Below are 18,853 nucleotides of genomic sequence, written 5' to 3' on the forward strand. Positions count from 1 at the left end.
GACTCTATCACCCCATAGCACTTGATGCACTCACTAGGCGGTTTACAATTTTGATTATACAGGCTACACTTAGCCCTCCCAGCAAGCTGGGTACTCATTTTATCAACCTCAGAAGGAAAGAAGGCTTATTGAACCTTGAGCTGGCTGCCAGAATCCACTGGGATCAAATGCTCACTGTGAACAGAGTTTTGAGTGTGATACTTCAGTTTAATCACTGTGCCAGGAGGTTCTCAATTGCTTAAGGAGAGCCCATGAGCAAGACAATTGAACCATTTATTTTACACTCCTTGGTAGCTGATACACAGAGGCACTTGGCCTCTTGTACTGGAGGTTATGTATATTTTGTCTTAAAGCTATCCAGATTGGCAGCCATCTTTATATTTGGTGACAGTGAATACCAAAGTTTAACTCTGCAGTATGTGAAGAATTTTTCAGCACCTGACACATATTGCAAAAAACCCAAATTGACATGTGTGACGGTTGCCCCACGTCCCTCCTGTCACTCACAGTCTGGTTCTCATTTGCATGAGTCTATGAGAGGAGTGGAGGGGTGGAGTCAGGAGAGGGAAGAAGGTTTGGCAGAAGAGAAGCAGAAAGAAGCAGAAAGAGAGAGAGAGATAGTCAGGGAGATAGTGAGAAAGAATAATAATAGAGATAAGTTGGTCAAGAGAAATAGAGCAGGTGGTGAATGTGGAAAGATATATGATATTTGAATGATTTGATTATATGCAATGAATAAAGAACTTCTGTGATTCTGATTAAAGTTAATACAATTCAATAAATAAGTTCTGTTGGCAGCTACCTGACAAGTGTCTGATTAAAGTTCATTATTTATTGTGGACAAAGGAAATCCACTGGTGGCAGTGAGGGAAAAAAGGGGGAACATCCCAATTGTTATCTGCTGGTGAGAAGACATAGTGTGAGCCCTTTGTTTGGGGAAACAAGCAGGAGTTATGTGGTAAACATCACAACATGCCAAATTGATATATTTAACAAGTTTATTATGCACTTTGAAAATTGTCTCAACAGTTTAAGGAACTTTGATATTCTGGAGTTCATCTTCAAACTGTATTTTCAGGGACGTGTCGGTGTCATGTTAGTAGGCCCTACAGGTGGAGGAAAGACTACCATTAGAACAATTTTAGAAAAAGCCTTGATGATCTTACCATTGATGGATACAGAAAATATTACAAAGTTTGATGTTTTTCAGGTAGGCAATTGTACTTTTACTAATTTTTAATTTTTCTGCCAGATTTTTAAAGCTGGTATTCATGTTCTAATTTTATCTTAGCATTTATTAATGAGATTGGATTGGTATGAGAAAGCATTATAACAAAGCACTGCAATAGTACCAAAATATCCAATTTTCTCTTTTCCATTTAGTTTTTTATTCAATTATTCAAATTGACTTTGCATTGAAGGAAACTGTATCTATTTTTAAACATTTAAGTTCTTATTTTAAATGTAAAAACTGCTTAGCTGAAAGAAAATTCCCGTTTCCCCACCATGTTGCTCTTATTGGGAAGGGGAGGAAGACGATGGCAAGACTCTTTTTATTCATTTTCAGGTCAGTATGTTACCAAAGTTTAATCAGAATCACTGCTTTTTGAACATCCTTAATTTTTCACTCTCATTGGCAAACATTTAGATTTTTTAAAAAGTATTATGAAATATTATTACATTTTACATTTAATTTAAAAATAATAACATTTTTGAAGAGTTAATTGCTTAACTTTGAGGGACCAGCCAAATGAGGGGATTTAGGCCAGTAGTCCACTGGCCTAAATGCTTTATGGGGAAAAGAGTTTATGACTGCAATGAACCTTCTCACCACTGCTCCTCCTCCTGTCAATATTTGAAATTTTGTGTCTGTAGGGTGATAAAAATGATTAAGGGGGTTGCAAAAAAAGTTGCCCTGAAAATGAAACTGTATTTAAAAGTAGAGCTTGAAACAATGGTTTACATTAGTTATTTCAAAACAATTGGCTGCTTTCCAGCAAGCCTGGGAACAAGGTTATGATATGATAACATTACTTTGAGGAATTTCATTACCTGCAAGATTAGCATAGAAGAAAATTAAGAGTTGAATTGAAAATATGCTGTAATGAGTAGAATGTGGGGAAAATTTATGCTGTTATGCTGTTACAATGTATATGTCTGTGGCAGTAGCAAATGTATATCTATGACAATGGCAGGCCTCATGCTAAAACTGCAAGTCACTAGTTTCCAGTAAGGATAAATCATTGACCTGCTGTCTATTGTCTCTGGGTAATGTAGTTAAAATGTCTACCTGAGGAATGTTTACATTGGCTGTGTATTTGAAGTTAGCTGTGTCTGTTTACTGTTGACTGTCTGTTTGCCAGCCTGTCTGTTTACCAACCACTGTATTTACTGATGCCTTTGTATTCAAGGAAATTAGCTGTCTCTATTTACCAGCACTCTGGTTATTCTGGTTGTGTATTCAAGAAATTAGTTACCTCTGTATTGATTAACTTGTTCAAAGGTAGGGGATACAATAAACTGAGGGGAGGCTGGATCGAGGAGGAAAAAAAGGAACTCCCACTGAACAGGTGCCTCACGGCAGGCTGTTCTGTGTTCATCCGGATCCCGTCCTGAAAACCACACTCGAGTGTCCTGTGTCTTTTCCTTTCTCCTTGCTGGTCGAGGAGAAAGATCCCCACCCTGAGGCTTCATCTGCAAGACCCCTACTTCCTCTCATCTTGCAGATCCCGACAAAATGGTGCCCTCTCTGAGGTAATTCACCTCTCTGAGGTCCATTCTTGAAGACCACCTACTCATCACGCCCGGTATGGAAGGGCTACAGCGCGCGCATGCATCCTCTGGATCCCGATGAGTAGGACTGAGGTCAACTTTCGACAATTCGCACTCATCTCGCCTGGCACAGGTCCCAAGACGCGTCAATCATCCGCAAGGATCCCTCGGGTGAGTGGAATTTGTCAAGTAAGACACCTACACGTTTAGCAACATGGGAACTTCTTTATCAAATCTTCAGGAACAATTTCTAGTGTGTACTTGCCTTCAAGACACACGTAACATCCTTTCCGATCCAGAATTCGAGGCTAATCTAATCAAACAACTCCCTCAAATTCTGCCTCCGCTCCCTTCAGCCTCTTTGGCTTGCCTGGAGCAGCATGAGAACATCTCCTGGACAATCCAGGATGAATTGAAAGCATTGCCATCTCAGGCAACTGAGAGTGATAACCATCCTTCAATGGATACAACAGAAACTTGTCCAGAAACTAGCTGTGCAATTTCTGCTGTCATGCAAGAATCTGCCATAGCAGTTCCTGTTGGATCTGAACTGCCCCCATCTCAAGACATTCGCAAAATGCAACTCAGTCTTAAAGACACAGAGACAGAGGCTCTCCCAGACTTCTCATCCGTCCAATGGCTTGTCTCTAACGACTGCAAGGCCTTGATAAAAGATTTTTTTCCACCAGCAGAAGGACTCATTTGCCCTAAGCAAGTGGAAATTAATGCTGGTGCATCCCCTGATGGTCCTCTAATGTTTATGGGAGGAGCTGCATTTACTACTGCTGTTCAGCAAAGCTTCATGACAACAGCTTTAACTCAAGCAGCAGAAGTATCTTTAAACGCATTCCAATCAGCAAATCAAACTGCATGCCTGACTCCCTTGCTTGCTGGTCTGAAAGAAGCAGCAGCTACCTCAGTGACTCCGCCGGTTCAGCCAAAGTTGCATGATATTTCCTGGAATTGGGACCCAGGCCCAGATTTCTGTGATCATGGACTGGGGTGCAAAAGCAGCTCTACAAGCATTTGATGGATCATATAAGGAAGGGGAGAAGGAAGAGAATCTAAGGGGGGTGGCTGCTACACCCAACATGAAGCTTGTCTTGAACTGTTTTTTTCCATGTGCTAATCCTGTTTGGGTGAAAAATCCTACTCAGCCGGACATGGCAGTTATACAGATCATCAAAGAATGCCTCCCACCTGGCCAGTAGAGAGACTAATGCTGCATATTGGGGTGGGAGGAGGCGAACCAGAAAGTTTTCCCCCATCACCTTCCAATTTGGAGAAAGCATTGTTTACACTCAAGCCACTTGTAAGGATCCAAATGATGTCCTGCACACTCTAGGTTCCATGTTCTTAGAACCACAAGCCCTATCATACCTTGCATTGCTGTGAGCATATGGGACTTCATACAAGCCTGCATTCCTGTCTCTGCCTTCCAGGAGTAACAGTGTCACATCCCTGAGAAAATGTTTGTTGCAAATGCTGTAAATTGTCAAAAATGTTTGTTTTTCTTTCTGCATGATAAAGTTGATAAGAATTTCAGAGAAACAATTCTTAGTTTTATACTCAGAATTAACTGCAGTTTTAGCCTTTGAGCTTTTCTCTAATGCTGAATTTAATTTTGTTGTAGACACTGTATGTTTATTCTTTTACATGTCACAGTTTTCCTTGAAAATTATTTTCTAATGTAATATGAAAACTTTGTCTGTTTATCCCTGAGACAGAGAAGCATATTATTCCCTACAAGTAGGCCCCACAGTAGGCAATTTTGTACACTGTGATGCTGATACATCTGACATGCTTGCCTGTAGAAACATATTTTCAGTCCAAGGGAAATTTAAGGGCACTAGCAGGCAACTTTTTTAATTCAGTCAGTTGTACAGTTTAAGAACTTTGCCCCAGAGCCAGGCAGATGCATACCAGCATCATTCTTTACTACTCATCCCTCAAAATAAGTTTCTGTTCTGTTGCCAAGCTCTATATGTATCTCTCCAGTCAAGTGTCATACAAGAAATTCATGGTGTGTGTGTCTTCAGTGGGGAAGTTGTCTGTGTCACATATTTCTATGCAAAAGTTCTGTAATACCTTAAAGTTTTTTGCTTTTGCCTCTTAACAGTATGTTGTGCTTATATATCAGAATAATTTGTGATTGATATGTTTTCTTTTCCTGAAAATTGTTATTACTCTTGTTATGCAAACATTATTGTAATTGTAATTTTAGTTATCCAATTTTGTGTTTTCTGTAATCTACACTGTAATGTTGATGTCATCAGAATATGCCATCTAATTCTCTTGCCAAGATTCCAGGTTTATTCCATCAGAACAATGTTTTAAAGTTGTAAAGAAAAAGTTTTGCCTCTCAGTGCAACAAGGAAGCAGGTTTGGCTATTTGAATGCTTCCCTTATTTGCAGTGGCCTGGAATATGCTATTCCGCCCTCTGCTGAAGATGAGCCTGACTTCATGCCTGTCTTCAACAAAATAAATAAAAAACGGTTGGGATGTGGGGAAAATTTATGCTGTTATGCTGTTACAATGTATATGTCTGTGGCAGTAGCAAATGTATATCTATGACAATGGCAGGCCTCATGCTAAAACTGCAAGTCACTAGTTTCCAGTAAGGATAAATCATTGACCTGCTGTCTATTGTCTCTGGGTAATGTAGTTAAAATGTCTACCTGAGGAATGTTTACATTGGCTGTGTATTTGAAGTTAGCTGTGTCTGTTTACTGTTGACTGTCTGTTTGCCAGCCTGTCTGTTTACCAACCACTGTATTTACTGATGCCTTTGTATTCAAGGAAATTAGCTGTCTCTATTTACCAGCACTCTGGTTATTCTGGTTGTGTATTCAAGAAATTAGTTACCTCTGTATTGATTAACTTGTTCAAAGGTAGGGGATACAATAAACTGAGGGGAGGCTGGATCGAGGAGGAAAAAAAGGAACTCCCACTGAACAGGTGCCTCACGGCAGGCTGTTCTGTGTTCATCCGGATCCCGTCCTGAAAACCACACTCGAGTGTCCTGTGTCTTTTCCTTTCTCCTTGCTGGTCGAGGAGAAAGATCCCCACCCTGAGGCTTCATCTGCAAGACCCCTACTTCCTCTCATCTTGCAGATCCCGACAGTAGAATTGCCACCTCCAGCACCAGATGCTCCAGATCTTGACCCACTGTCTGCCGGGGCACTAGCAGTGCAGCTGCAGCCGCCTCCTCAGGTTTGGCTGCCAGGGGTAGCAATCCAGTGACTTATGGCTCACATGCCCACAGAGAGGGCTCTGCATGCCAGCTGTGGCACGCGTGCCATAGGTTCGTCATCACTGGTCTAGTGGCTTATATTTATAGAGTAATAGTGCTCCAGATCCTGTAAAAAATGACAGTGAAAACAATGATGAAAAACATAATAATGGCAATAAGCCAAATACTGTATAGAACTGTATATTTCTAAAGCTGCAAGACCTGTTGGAACAATACAAATTTTATTGAAAAAAGCAGATGATGGGGGAAGTGAAAACAATTTAAGGAGTAAGAAATATGAGGAGATAGGGCACATGTGCACAAGGCATTCAACTCATCATAATAAGATGGCTCCATGCTGCGTTATGAGATGTATTCTGTTTTTTGTTTTTAAACATGCCTTATTAGGCTATAAACTCTTGCATTTTTAGAATGTAATTGAACTATTCTTATTGTTCTTTCTTATTCTGAAAATATATGCTCCTTATGTATTTTTTAGAAGGATTTTGTTTAAGCATTTGTGCCTACAGTTTTTCCATAGCTGTTAGACATTTTTATTTTTAAAACAAATTCTGAAGTGTTTTGTGCATATGGAATATAAAGCAATGTAGGTAAATAAAGTTTGTAGATATGGGCAAGCTGATGCTGCCTGGAGTTGTTGCAACAGTGAAAAGGTATTGATACAGACGAAATTTTGGTATGATTGTTAATGATCATTGGGTTTCATCCTGAAGTTAACCCTTGATAAATAACAGCTGTGAGAAACACAGGCTTCTGATTTTTCCTGGGAGGTCTATAATATTCTGCAGGACTCTGAGGGGTGCTTCAAATCTTAGTTTATTTAACCCACATGTTCTCAACTTGGGGTTCATGACCTCCACTGGGGGCTGTGAAGTGTTTTCTGGGGGTCACTGCAGTTAGTTTTAGTTGCAATTTTAAAACACAATGGTGTTTTACTTTACTGCTCTTGGCATACAGATAGATAAATTTATTCTGAAGTGGAATTGCAGCAGTCTAGATTTCTTACTCATTTCTGTACCATTTGGGGCAGATTTTCCTTTTATGCATGTGCATCCCTCCAGCCACCCTAAAAATGTTGCTCTCACTCATTTCTCTCTGCTCCTCTGAATCTACCTTTGGAGGATTAGTATCAACCCTTTGAACCCAAACATTAGCTTGGCTCAAAGAGGCCTAAAGGAGGAAAGCACATGGTATACTCAGGAAACTTGGATGCCCAAAATGGCAGCAGGATTGAAAAGTTCTTGGTGCTGTGGCAATGAACAATGAGGGGAGAGGGGACCTGGATGGGGAGATGCCTCCGTGCTCTGCTGAGTCATGGAGGAGGAAGGCAAGATGGCAAAAGGTGAGGGAGGAAAACCAGCGAGGGGGGAATGTGGGGAAGGTTTTTATTTGGGCTTGAGGGGCAGGGGGTTCTTTTGGGGGAGAAGATATAAAAAGAGGGTCATTTCCACATCAAAAAAGCAAATTAAACTCAAAGTGTATTGCCTTTTTTTCTTCTCAAATTTTATATGGTAGAGGCAGATCTACAGCGCCACCATAATTATGTATTATTACATTAATATAATAGGTTAGAATTATATTCTGAAAAAATATTTTAATATGTTTTCTTTCCCCCAATAAAATGTATGTTTATGCAAATATGGCGGGGTTCTTCTTCGTGGCCTCTGTGAATGCACACAATGGGTTTAGACTGCACCTGCACAGGACTCTTCAGAATATTCTAGAGCTTAAAACATGATATTAGTAGTATGTTTCCCCATGGTGCATGTGCTCCGCCCACCCGTAACACCTCAATTCCTTTTTGCCACCACTGTGATTGGACTTCGTGCCTAGAGCTGTTGTTTTTCTATTGTCTGGTATTGATTCTGGTCTGGCTTATTAATTATCAATCTGTATCTCTGGAGAATTTTGATCTTGGACTGGCTACAGTTTACGATTATTGGATTCTGAATTGTACATTGTTTCCTTCGGCTATTTTCATCTCCAGATTGATCATTGATTCTGGTTTTTGGATTATGGACTTTGTTGTGATTATTCAGATTCTGATTCTGATTTTCAGCCTTGATATTGGATAATCATTAACGTTTTCCTGTAAATCTTCCTTCCATTTCCCCCTTTCTTCTCTCCTCTGTTTTCGACAAATTTCATGGCCTCATCAGGCCCATTTAAGTGGTGTACATTGTGTGCATCCCCTTCATGGTTAGCCACGACCATTGTTTATTTTGCTTAGGGGAGAGACAGCAAACTCACTCCTGTCAGGAGTGCAAGACATTGACCAAACTGGCCCTTAAGGTTCGCTTGCAGAGACTTCATTCATATCTCTGGGAAAAATCAATTTCTCCTTCGAGCCCAGCAACCATGGAATCGGCCTCGGTTCCACCTCCTACCCCTCGTCCTGAGCCCGCTCTCCTTTGGTCCCGGCTACTCCATCCCCAAGGTCTTCTTCTAAATCTTCTAGGTAGAAGAAGTCTTCGGCATCAACATCAACTTTGATGTCGAAGTCACCAACTGGAGAGGGTCATAAGAAAAAGAAATTGGTCGGTAAACAGAAGAAGGATAAGCAGTCTTCCAAGTCTATTCAGCTATGAGAACTTCCTCCAGTTCGAGCTTCACTTTCATCTCCCGTACTTGAGGAATCATCTTGAGATCTGCCAGATCCGGACTTCCTTTCTGAAGGAATTGATTTGGTACCACCACCACAGGCTCAGGCTATGGTTTTGATACCGAGTTGGTCCCTGAGCCATGGCCATTTAGAGGCTGATGTCATCTCCAGCCCGGCCTCGGCCCATTCGAACCCTATGTCTATCGGGCAGGAAATAGTAATTTGTCTATCGAATTCGGAGGTGTCACCACAGCAGTCTCATCCACGGAAACGAACAGCCAAACATCAGCACATTTCTCCAGCCCGACAGTACCTTTAACATCGGAAAGTTGTGGTTCTTCCTCGTCCCTCTCGGGGTCAAGTTTTCTTGGATTATGAGGAGCCTTTATATATGGAGGTCGATAGAAGGGGTGATTGACGTCGGTACCATGAGGATGATTTTGACCTTGATCCCTGTTAGGATGCAGCCAATTATATGAGGCCGAAAAGAGTGTGGTACATCTACACCTCTTCTTCCTCCACATTGTTCTCTCCCTCTTGATATCAACATCGATCTTATTATCAACTCAAACCTCCGTCATCGAACCCGACTACTAAGAGTCACTCAGCATACCGAGACATTCCTCAGCAAGTAACTGACATGTCAAAGAGGCCTCAATCTCCTTCGATACCGTCTGTGATGATTTGTGTTTTTATGTGTATTAGAATGGGATATGTAGTACTAAGATTGTCCCAATAGCATCCATTTTGATTTAAAGTCTGTTCTGTAGTAGGAATGTTTTACATGCTGTTTCAGAGAAGCTTCGCTCTCTGGTTATCTCGTTGCTAAGCTGAGTAGAGAGCAGAGAGTTTCGTAGTCAAAATAATTCTGCCACAAAGAATGATAACAACTGAAGCTCCATGAGAAAGTTAGGCGGGACAACAAGACCCAGGAGGCATTCTGGGAAGAAGAAGGGTGAGGAGAAGGAGAAAAGATGGAGTTTGCCTGAGAAAGGGGCAGACACGTGCTTTTCCCCTTAATGGACTATTTTTCCTACCATGGACTGGTTTTCATCTAGCATCAGCCTTTGAAGACTCAAGACACGTGAGATGGACTATGTTATCCTTTATACTAGTTAGCATAGTTTCATTTCTTTATTTTTTCAGCTGGAGTGGGGGGAATGGAGTATTCCGTTGGTCTTGAATGAAAATGTACCTACTGAACTATTTTACTATCAACTGAAACCTTTCCTAAAGTAATTCTTTTTAATAAAACAGTAATGATTGATTTCTATCTAGAAGCATTGTTTCTTGAACAGACTAGCTGAATGTCTAATTGGCCACGTGGGTTTGCTACCAAACTTTCAGAGCCAAATCATTCTGAGTATATCTCATGGTTATGTCTGTGTTGCTTTCTTAATAAGGAGATTGGCCTCTGAGGAAGAAAATTTAGACAGAACCCGGCTGAGTTTCAAGTGGCTCTGCTCAGCAGTTAGAGTTTTGTCTGGTTTTCGTACTCGTCCCAATTTCCGGCACCCCCATAAATCTTCTTGGAGATACGGGGCAGCTTACACCGTCATCTTCCATATCACAGCCAAGGACATCTCATGCTTGGTCTACTCATCAGACAGCATCCTCAAAGATCCCTCACCTGCCTAAGACAGATGCTTCAGTACCGGTCCTTCAAGTCCCAGCCCACGTTTCAAGAGGTCACTGTCTCTCACCTTCTCCACCTCTTTCTATTATGAGGAGTTCTTCTGTTTCATCCATTTCAGAACACAACATACCTTCAGAGGCTTCAGAGGAATCTCCATTGAATTTACCAACTCCAGATTCAGACATTAATAACCTACATCCTCCTTCCCCATCTGAGGACTTTACCTCGTATTTGCAGATGATTCTGCGCATGGCTAAATCTCTGGAGCTTGACATAGAGCAACCACCTCCTCCCAAACAAGACCTCATCTTTGACGACATTAACCAAGATAAGTCCCCCCCCCATTGGCTTTCATCCCATCAATGATGGACATCGTTAAAGAATTGTGGAATTAACTGTCTACGTCTTTTCTGATTCCTAGATGTGTGGAAAACCACTATAGAACGCATGGAAATGACATGGCTTTCCTTACCAAGCATCCTGCACCTAATTCCATAATTATGCAATCAAATCAATCTCGAGTTGGAAACTGATCAAAAGTTACAGCCGTTAACAGGGGAGGAAGGAAACTGGATGTTCTGCGCCACAGGATTTTTTTCCTCTAGCGTCATCTGTTATGAGGGTGTCAAATTATCAGGCAGCTATGGGGGGTGTATCAGAGGCAGTTATGGAGCAAGATTTTGCCAATTCTCCAGGCTGCTCCTGAGGATTCTAGGGCTGCTGTCCTTAATGCTCACCTGGAGGCAACAACATTGGCAAAGCAACAATGTTTAGCATCCCGCCACACGTCTGATGCTGCTTCTAAGGCCATGACATTGGCCATTGCGCTCAGGAGGCATGCTTGGCTGCATTCAGCAGGGATCACAGATGATGCAAGGTCCCGCATTTAGGACCTTCAATTTGATGGAATTGGCCTGTTTAATGAAAAGACAGATGAGGTGATGGAGAACTTACATAAGATCAGGAAGACAGCTGGCTCTTATTCTGTTCAACAACGGTGATACCAAAGTTATAAGTGGCGCAGACCCTTCAATAACCAACAATCATATCAACAACCTTCCCATCAAGCATACCATTCTTACAGATCTCCTGCACAAGAAAAATCCAACCCTCCTCCAAGTTCTAATACCACCGCTTTTAGACCACAGGTTCTTGTGCAGCATCACCAAACCTTAAGTCATCCTGCAAAGAAAGGAAAACAGTATCTTTGACTGTCCTATCCTGGACCATCTACCCGACCTCTCCCATCGTCCCCGGCTAGCCACCTTCTTCGAAAAGTGATCTGTCATCACCAAAGACACTTGGGTGCTTGCCATCATACGTTCTGATTACTTCTTGGAGTTCACAGATCTCCCTCCTGTTGGCCAACTCAAACTCACAGCTTACGCATCTGCTCTAGAGCAGAGGTCCACAGCCTTTTTAATGCCAGGGACCAGTTTTGTTGGAGACCATTCTTCCAAGGACCGGGGGTGGGGGTCTGCCACTGCCGGCATCCATGAATGACGGGGCGTGGGGGGCGTCCATGTGTGGGGGTACTTGTTATGCAGTAGGTTTTTGGAGGAATTTCCAAGGCATTAGATATACCATGGAACACAGTGAAGACAGTCATCATCAAGTGGAGAAAATATCGCACAACAGAGACATTACCAAGAACTGGATGTCCCTGCAAAAGAAATGAAAATACTAGAAGAAAATTGGTCAGGGAGGCTGCCAGGAGGCCTACAGCAATATTAAAGGAGCTGCAGGAATATCTGACAAGTACTGGCTGTGTGGTACATGTGACAACAATTTCCAGTATTCTTCATAGTCTGGGCTATTGGGTAGAGTGGCAAGACAGAAGCCTTTTCTTATGAAGAAAAACATCCAAGCCCAGCTAAATTTTGCAATAACACATCTGAAGTCTCCCAGAAGCATGTGGGAAAAAGTGTTATGGTCTGATAAAAACAAGGTTGAACTTTTTGATCATAATTCCAAAAGATCTGTTGGCGCAAAAACAACACTGTGCATCAGGAAAATAACACCATACCCACAGTGGAGCATGGTGGTGGCAGCATCATGTTTTGAGGCTATTTTTCTTCAGCTGGGACAGGGACCTTAGTCAAGCTAGAAGGAATTATGAACAATTCCAGTCAATATTGGCACAAAACGCTCAGCTTTCTGCTAGAAAACTGAACATGAGGGGGAGCTTCATCTTTCAGCATGACAACAACCCAAAGCATACATCCAAATCAACAAAGGAATGGCTTCAGCAGAAGAAGATTAACATTTTGGAATGGCCCAGCCAGAGTCCAGACTTGATTCTGATTGCATATCTGTGGGGTGATCTGAAGAGGGCTGTGCACAGGAGATGCCCATGCAATCTGACAGATTTGGAGCGTTTTGGCAAAGAGTGGGCAAATATTGCCAAATCGAGATATGCCATACTGATAGAGTGAAACCCAAAAAGGCTGAGTGCTGTAATAAAATCAAAAGGTGCTTCGACAAAGTATTAGTTTAAGGGTGTGCACACATATGCAACCATATTAATTCAGTTTTTTATTTTTACTTCCCTCCACCTAAAATATTTCAGTTTGTTGTTCAATTGAGTTGTACAGTTCATAGGTCTCATTAAAGATTGAAAAAGTTCTGAGATATTATTATTATTATTATTATTATTATTATTATTATTATTATTATTATTATTATTATTATTATTATTATTATTATTATTATTAGTAGTAGTAGTAGTAGTAGTAGTAGTAGTAGTAGTAGTAGTAGTAGTAGTAGTATCAGTATCAGTATTAGTATTAGTATTATTTATTGTATTTATACACCGCCTATCTAGCCATTTCGACCACTCTAGGCGGCTTACAACATAAAACATGACAAGTTCAAAAAAAATTTATAACAATTAATTAATTAAATTGTTTTGCAATGGGAAAAATACAAAATAAATCAAATAAAGAGAAAAAAAAGGAAAGAGGACAGGAATTAACTGGAAGGGAAGGCCTGCCTATACATCCACGTTTTTAGTTGGTTCTTAAAAGTGCCCAGCAAGGGTGCAGCGCGAATCTCCGGAGGTAGGTTATTCCAGAGGGGAGGAGCCACCGCCGAGAAGGCCCGGTTTCCTAGTTCTTTCCTTTCGGGCCTCCCTCGGCGTCAGGCTCCTCAGCCTCACCTCCTGGCTCGCATGGGTGACACGGGTAGAGCTAGTTGGGAGTAAGCGTTCCGCCAAGTATCGAGGTCCTAAACTGTTTAGGGCTTTATATGTAAGCATTAATACTTTGAAGTCAATGCGGAAACGGATGGGCAGCCAGTGCAGCATGGCCAGAGTAGGAGAGATATGTTGATATTTTCTCATTCCAGTAAGGAGTCTGGCCGCTGCATTCTGCACCACTTGAAGTTTCCGCATCAGCTTCAAAGGAAGCCCCACGTAGAGCGCGTTACAGTAGTCTAATCTAGAAATTACGAGCGCATGTACTAAGGTAGTGAGCACCCCCGTGTCTAGGGTAAGGTCGCAGCTGGGCAATCTGCCAAAGGTGGAAAAAGGCGGTGCGGACTATCGATGCCACTTGCGTTTCCATTATGAGCATCGGGTCCAGGTGTACCCCCACGCTGTGGACCCCACTCTTTGCAGCCAGGGCCACCACCCCCAAACATGAGGGAGTTTCCCAAGCCACCATCCACAGGGTCACCCACCCTCAGAACTTCTGTCTTGTCTGGGTTCAGCTTCAGCCCGTTCTCCTGCATCCATTTCTGTACGGCCCCCAGGCAGTGCTGGAGGGACAGGACGGCATCACCTGCAGTTGGTGAAAAGGAAATGTAGAGCTGGGTGTCATCAACATATTGATGACACGATGCTCCACACCCCCTGATGACCCCACCCAGCGGCTTCATATAGATGTTAAACAACATTGGGGAAATGATCGACCCCTGTGGAACCCCACAATTGAGACTCCACGGGGCCGAAATACTCTCCCCAAGATGCACTCTCTGGGGGCGGTCCTCCAAGAAGGAAAGGAACCAGGCCAGAGCCAAGCCACCGATACCCAACTCAGAGAGCCTCCCCAGGAGGATACTGTGGTCGACGGTATCGAAGGCCGCCGAGATGTCAAGGAGGACCAACAAAGATATTTTACCGCTGTCGGCCTCCCTCAACAAGTCATCGTACAGGGCGACGAATGCCATCTCTGTACCATGGCATGGCCTGAAGCCTGACTGAAAAGGATCCAGGGCATCTGTTTCATCCAGATGTGCCTGAAGCTGGTCAGCCACCACCCTCTCGACCACTTTGCTCATGAAAGAAATATTGGCGACGGGCCTATAATTGCCAGTTTCGTCCGCCACCAAATTAGGTTTCTTTCTTATGGGCCTAATGAGTGTCTCCTTGAGGGCAGAGGGAAACCTGCCCTCAAGGAAAGACCCATTTATTATTGCAGTGGCCCATTCTGTTGTTATCGGCCTGGCTGCTTTGATTAGCCAGGCCGGGCAAGGGTCCAAGGAGGAGGTGGTGGCTCGACAGCGGTCCAGAATATTCTGAGGAGTCCTGCGCAGGTGCAGTCTAACCCCATTTGTGTGGATTCACAGAGGACCACTTGAAGAACCATGGTTACAGGTAAGTAATCTTCCTGTTCGCAGGTTACCTGGCTATTATAAAAGGTGCTCACGACTCAAAAAAGGTTGGGAAAAATGGGTCTAACCTGACACTCCTCTTCTTTTATGTATTTTAAAGATGCTGGTTTTGCCTGTAGTCTCAGTAGCATAGTAGTGGTGGTAGCAGCAGTGGGAACTAAGAAGGAATAATAGCAATGCCAAAAGCTCTATAAAAAGTTCTCATTTTTATACCTATAAAGATCTCAAATTAAAAAACAGAAAAGGAAAAAGGAAGGAAATAGTATGAAGATATTCAATTCAAGATCAAACTAAAATGGCTGCCCCCAACTCAAACTACCTCCAAAGATAGGGTGGCAAATGAGGGTGTTTAAAAAAAAAGCTTTCTGTGATAATTTTTTTGTATACATTTTGAGACTCATAACATTTAAGCTCCAGACATCAACTAAACATAATGGTAGTAATGAATAGTGGGTATGAAATATATTCCAAATGTTTTAAGTATAAATTGGGGAATATCTAGGATTATATTGTGTAAATATTTTAATGCAGTATATAAAAAAATTAAAAGATGATAGAATCAGTATTTTTTTACAGAAGAAAAAGGTAAAGCAAATAATGACAGATTGCACATAGCACAAATTTGTTCATGTTCATCTCTTGATTGCTCAATAGTTAATAATTTAAAAGAAAATTAATGGAATAATCTTCTTACCCCCAGAATTCTTCAAGGAGGGGCAAAGTAGACACTTTTGTTTTAAACCCAAAATGTGTTACTCTTGGTGAACTTTTTGGAGAAACAAATCCTAGTACAATGGAGTGGTCCGACGGTCTAATATCATCAGCAGTTCGAACCTTTGCCAAACTTGCAGCCAAGAAACCTAAGAAGAAAGACCCAACTCCAGGTAGAAATGATGAAGTACAGGACTTATACACAGTAAGTTCAGCATCTGCTGATTACAGAAATAGATTTTTTAAATCAGATTATGTAGACATAATTTTGAGGTATGCTATATAGATTTACTTCATGTATATCCCATCTTTTCACATTTCCATCTCCCTCTTTTTTGTGCAAGCAGAATGTCAACTGAGTGCCTGTCCAGACTGGCTGTTTTGGTGTGGGCTGGATCGGGCTACAAAGAGTCTGTTGAGGCCAGGGGAGAAGCAATGTCCCATTGGGTGTGCTTTCTTGTCTGAACAGCAAATGGCCCCTTGTAGCCCAATCAGCTGTCAATTAAGTGCTTCGCCTGATTGTCTGTGGAGGGTCAGCAGAAGTGAAATTAATTTTAATGTCCTCCTCTTTCTCTTTGTCAGTGCCATACCATTTTCTCCCTTCCTTCTTTCCTCCTTCCCTTCCTTCATTCTCCCCTCATTTTCTCTCTCCCTTGGAATCTGCACCTACAGTGGCGGTTGAAAGCTGAGGCTGTTGGAGGCTGCTATCTCCTGGCTAAACAGCAAGATAATGAATAATGCCAGAAAGCAAAAAGCAAAAGCAAAGCAGGCTGCTTTTTTCCACCCCATAGTGCTTCAAGCACTCTCTGGGGGTGGGTGGGTTACAAGTTAATTATGCAGGCTACACATTGCCCACCCACAACGAGCTGGGTACTCATTTTACTGACCTCGGAAGGATAGAAGACTGAGTCAACCTTGAACTGGCTACCTGGGATTGAAACCCAGGTTGTGAGCATAGTTTTGGCTGCAGTACAGCGGTTTAACAACTGCGCCACAAGGCTCTTCTCATCAGAAAGAATGCACATCCAACTGTTATGGTAGAAAGGTGCACCACAGCTCTTAAAAGGGAAAGATAGATCAATCTAAGTAGAAACTTTTGCAGATACTGTCTTTTTTTTCCCAATCTAAACTGTTCCATCAGTGATTCATATATCATACCTATATGCCAGTGTGAACACACCAATTTATTTATACACACACACGCTACCCCATTAGTGCAGTGTACTATTTTGCGCAGTTTACAGAAAAATAAAATATTTACCACTTGTTTAGTATCTGGATTTTACAAGCTAACATCTCCCATTATCAGTACTAACAGATTCTGAAGTTAGCTGGAACAAACAGTACTCTGGCTAAAATCCTTTCACTTAGTATAGTAAGTCACAACCAGAGCTGGCCCACTGAATCAATGGAGATTTAGTTCCATTGATTAAAATGGGGCTACTCCAGTTGTGACTTACCACACTAAGCAACAGGATTTCATCCAGTGCCTTCTACTTTTAACAGTACCTTAAGATAGTTGCCAAATTACTGATTCTTCAAGATTTAATTTATAAATACTATCTAATGTAAATACAGTGATGCCCTGCATAATCAGTGCAGCAAAAATAGCTGCAAAGCGATTTCGTCACTATGCAAAAATAAAAAGCCCATAGGAATGCATTAAAACCCGTTTAATGCGTTCCTATGGGGAAAAAACCTCACCTTTAAGCGAAAATCCTCCATACGGCAGCCATTTTCGCTGCCCGGTAAGCGAGAAATCCGGGCGAAAACACAGCGGGCGGCCATTTTATTTACCCAGTGGCCATTTTGGAACCGCCGATCAGCTGTTTCTTATTATGCCAATAAATGGAACTGGCCTCTATGCTGCAAATATTAATAGTAAGAAGGTAGTAGGAAAAGAGAAGAGCCACTAGTAGGAAAAGAGAAGGGCAACACATTAGATAGATTGATTTAATAAATGATGCTATGACTTTTAGTCTGCGAGACCTGATTCATAGGGACATCGTAAATTGGAAGTGACATGATGGCAGATAATATCAACAGATTATATATCAGGTCTGAATACTGAATCAGTTCCTCTTGGAATTTAGTTTATCGCTGTTTTCATATGAAATGCTGTAATCATTGTCCTAATTGCTTATAAAATTGATATCAGTTATCCCAACCTTCATATTTCTTGCCTGAAAGAGCTTTTCATTTTATGCTGAGTAATTTGTTCAGGCTTCTGACTTGGTGAATTAAATTAATCTTTTTATTGTTATTTTGGCAATCCTAATTTCCTCAAATATGACCACTAGTGTTGTGCTTTTTTTGTATGTGTTTTTGGACTGCAGTTTATGACCCTTATGTTGATTTGCTTAAACAAGAAAGCTGTTCCAGTGATTACTGAGAGTTGTAATCCTGCTACTTTTCAGGCTCTATTGAGGGTGCCTCCCAAAGAACTATGATTCTTTGGAAGTACGGGCACAAGTTTTTAAAAACAAAACAACAGGAAGTAAAGGCCTGAGAAGACAGTAGTGCACATTTTTAGAAAAAGCTAAATCCTTTATCTCGAGAGACAAACCTACTTCTGTGCTGATTTGGGGGTGTAGGCCGCAATTTCTGGTATTCCTGGAGAGTTCTCAGAATTTCTGGAGAAATTTCAAAATTGAAGTCCCAAAACATGAAAGAGCATGCCCCTAGTGACTACTACTGAGAAGAAGAGAGAAACAAAAATGGGAAGGAGGGCAGCAAAGTAGAGAGAAAAAGCAATAAAAAGTCCATTGCTAGATACCAACTAGTGACTGTTTCAATCAAACCAGCATAAACAAAGTTTATACTCCTACAGTAGCAATCTTCCATAGTTTTCACCCAAAGCTGTACAATGTTCCTCTATAGCTCATTTATCTATAGCTAAGGCAGAATCTCAAACTCATCCATGTTTTGAATGTTCTATTAATTTCATCCTTGGAGCACTAGGCTTTTAATCTCTGGCAAGAACCAGCAAGGGTAGATTTAGGTAGGGCTGTGAGGAAGGACTTGTCCCAGTTCACTGACTGGGGATCACTAAAGTGATTCTCCTGAAATAATAAAAAGTTGCTTTCTTATACTTCTAAATGGTAATTCTGAAGTACTAACTGAATACCAGCAGGAATACATAACATATAAACAACAATATGTACTACAAGGACAGTTTTTCTGTTCAGTAAATGTTTTTATCTATGATAACACCTCTGTCTGACCTGACCCAGCAACACAACTTTCTGGATTTCTCTAGTGCGCCCA

General features: G+C 41.6%; 1 protein-coding gene across 1 annotated transcript in view; it reads left to right on the forward strand.

Annotated features, from left to right (window-relative positions):
* Positions 1–18,853, forward strand: part of DNAH14 (dynein axonemal heavy chain 14) — a 334,274-nt gene that overhangs the window by 139,779 nt on the left and 175,642 nt on the right. Inside the window, 2 exon segments of the mRNA XM_072989973.2 lie at positions 1,079–1,210; positions 15,576–15,791. Coding sequence (XP_072846074.2) covers positions 1,079–1,210; positions 15,576–15,791 — 348 coding nt within the window.

This window comes from Pogona vitticeps, chromosome 1 (genome assembly GCF_051106095.1).
Source record: "Pogona vitticeps strain Pit_001003342236 chromosome 1, PviZW2.1, whole genome shotgun sequence".
NCBI lineage: Eukaryota > Metazoa > Chordata > Lepidosauria > Squamata > Agamidae > Pogona > Pogona vitticeps.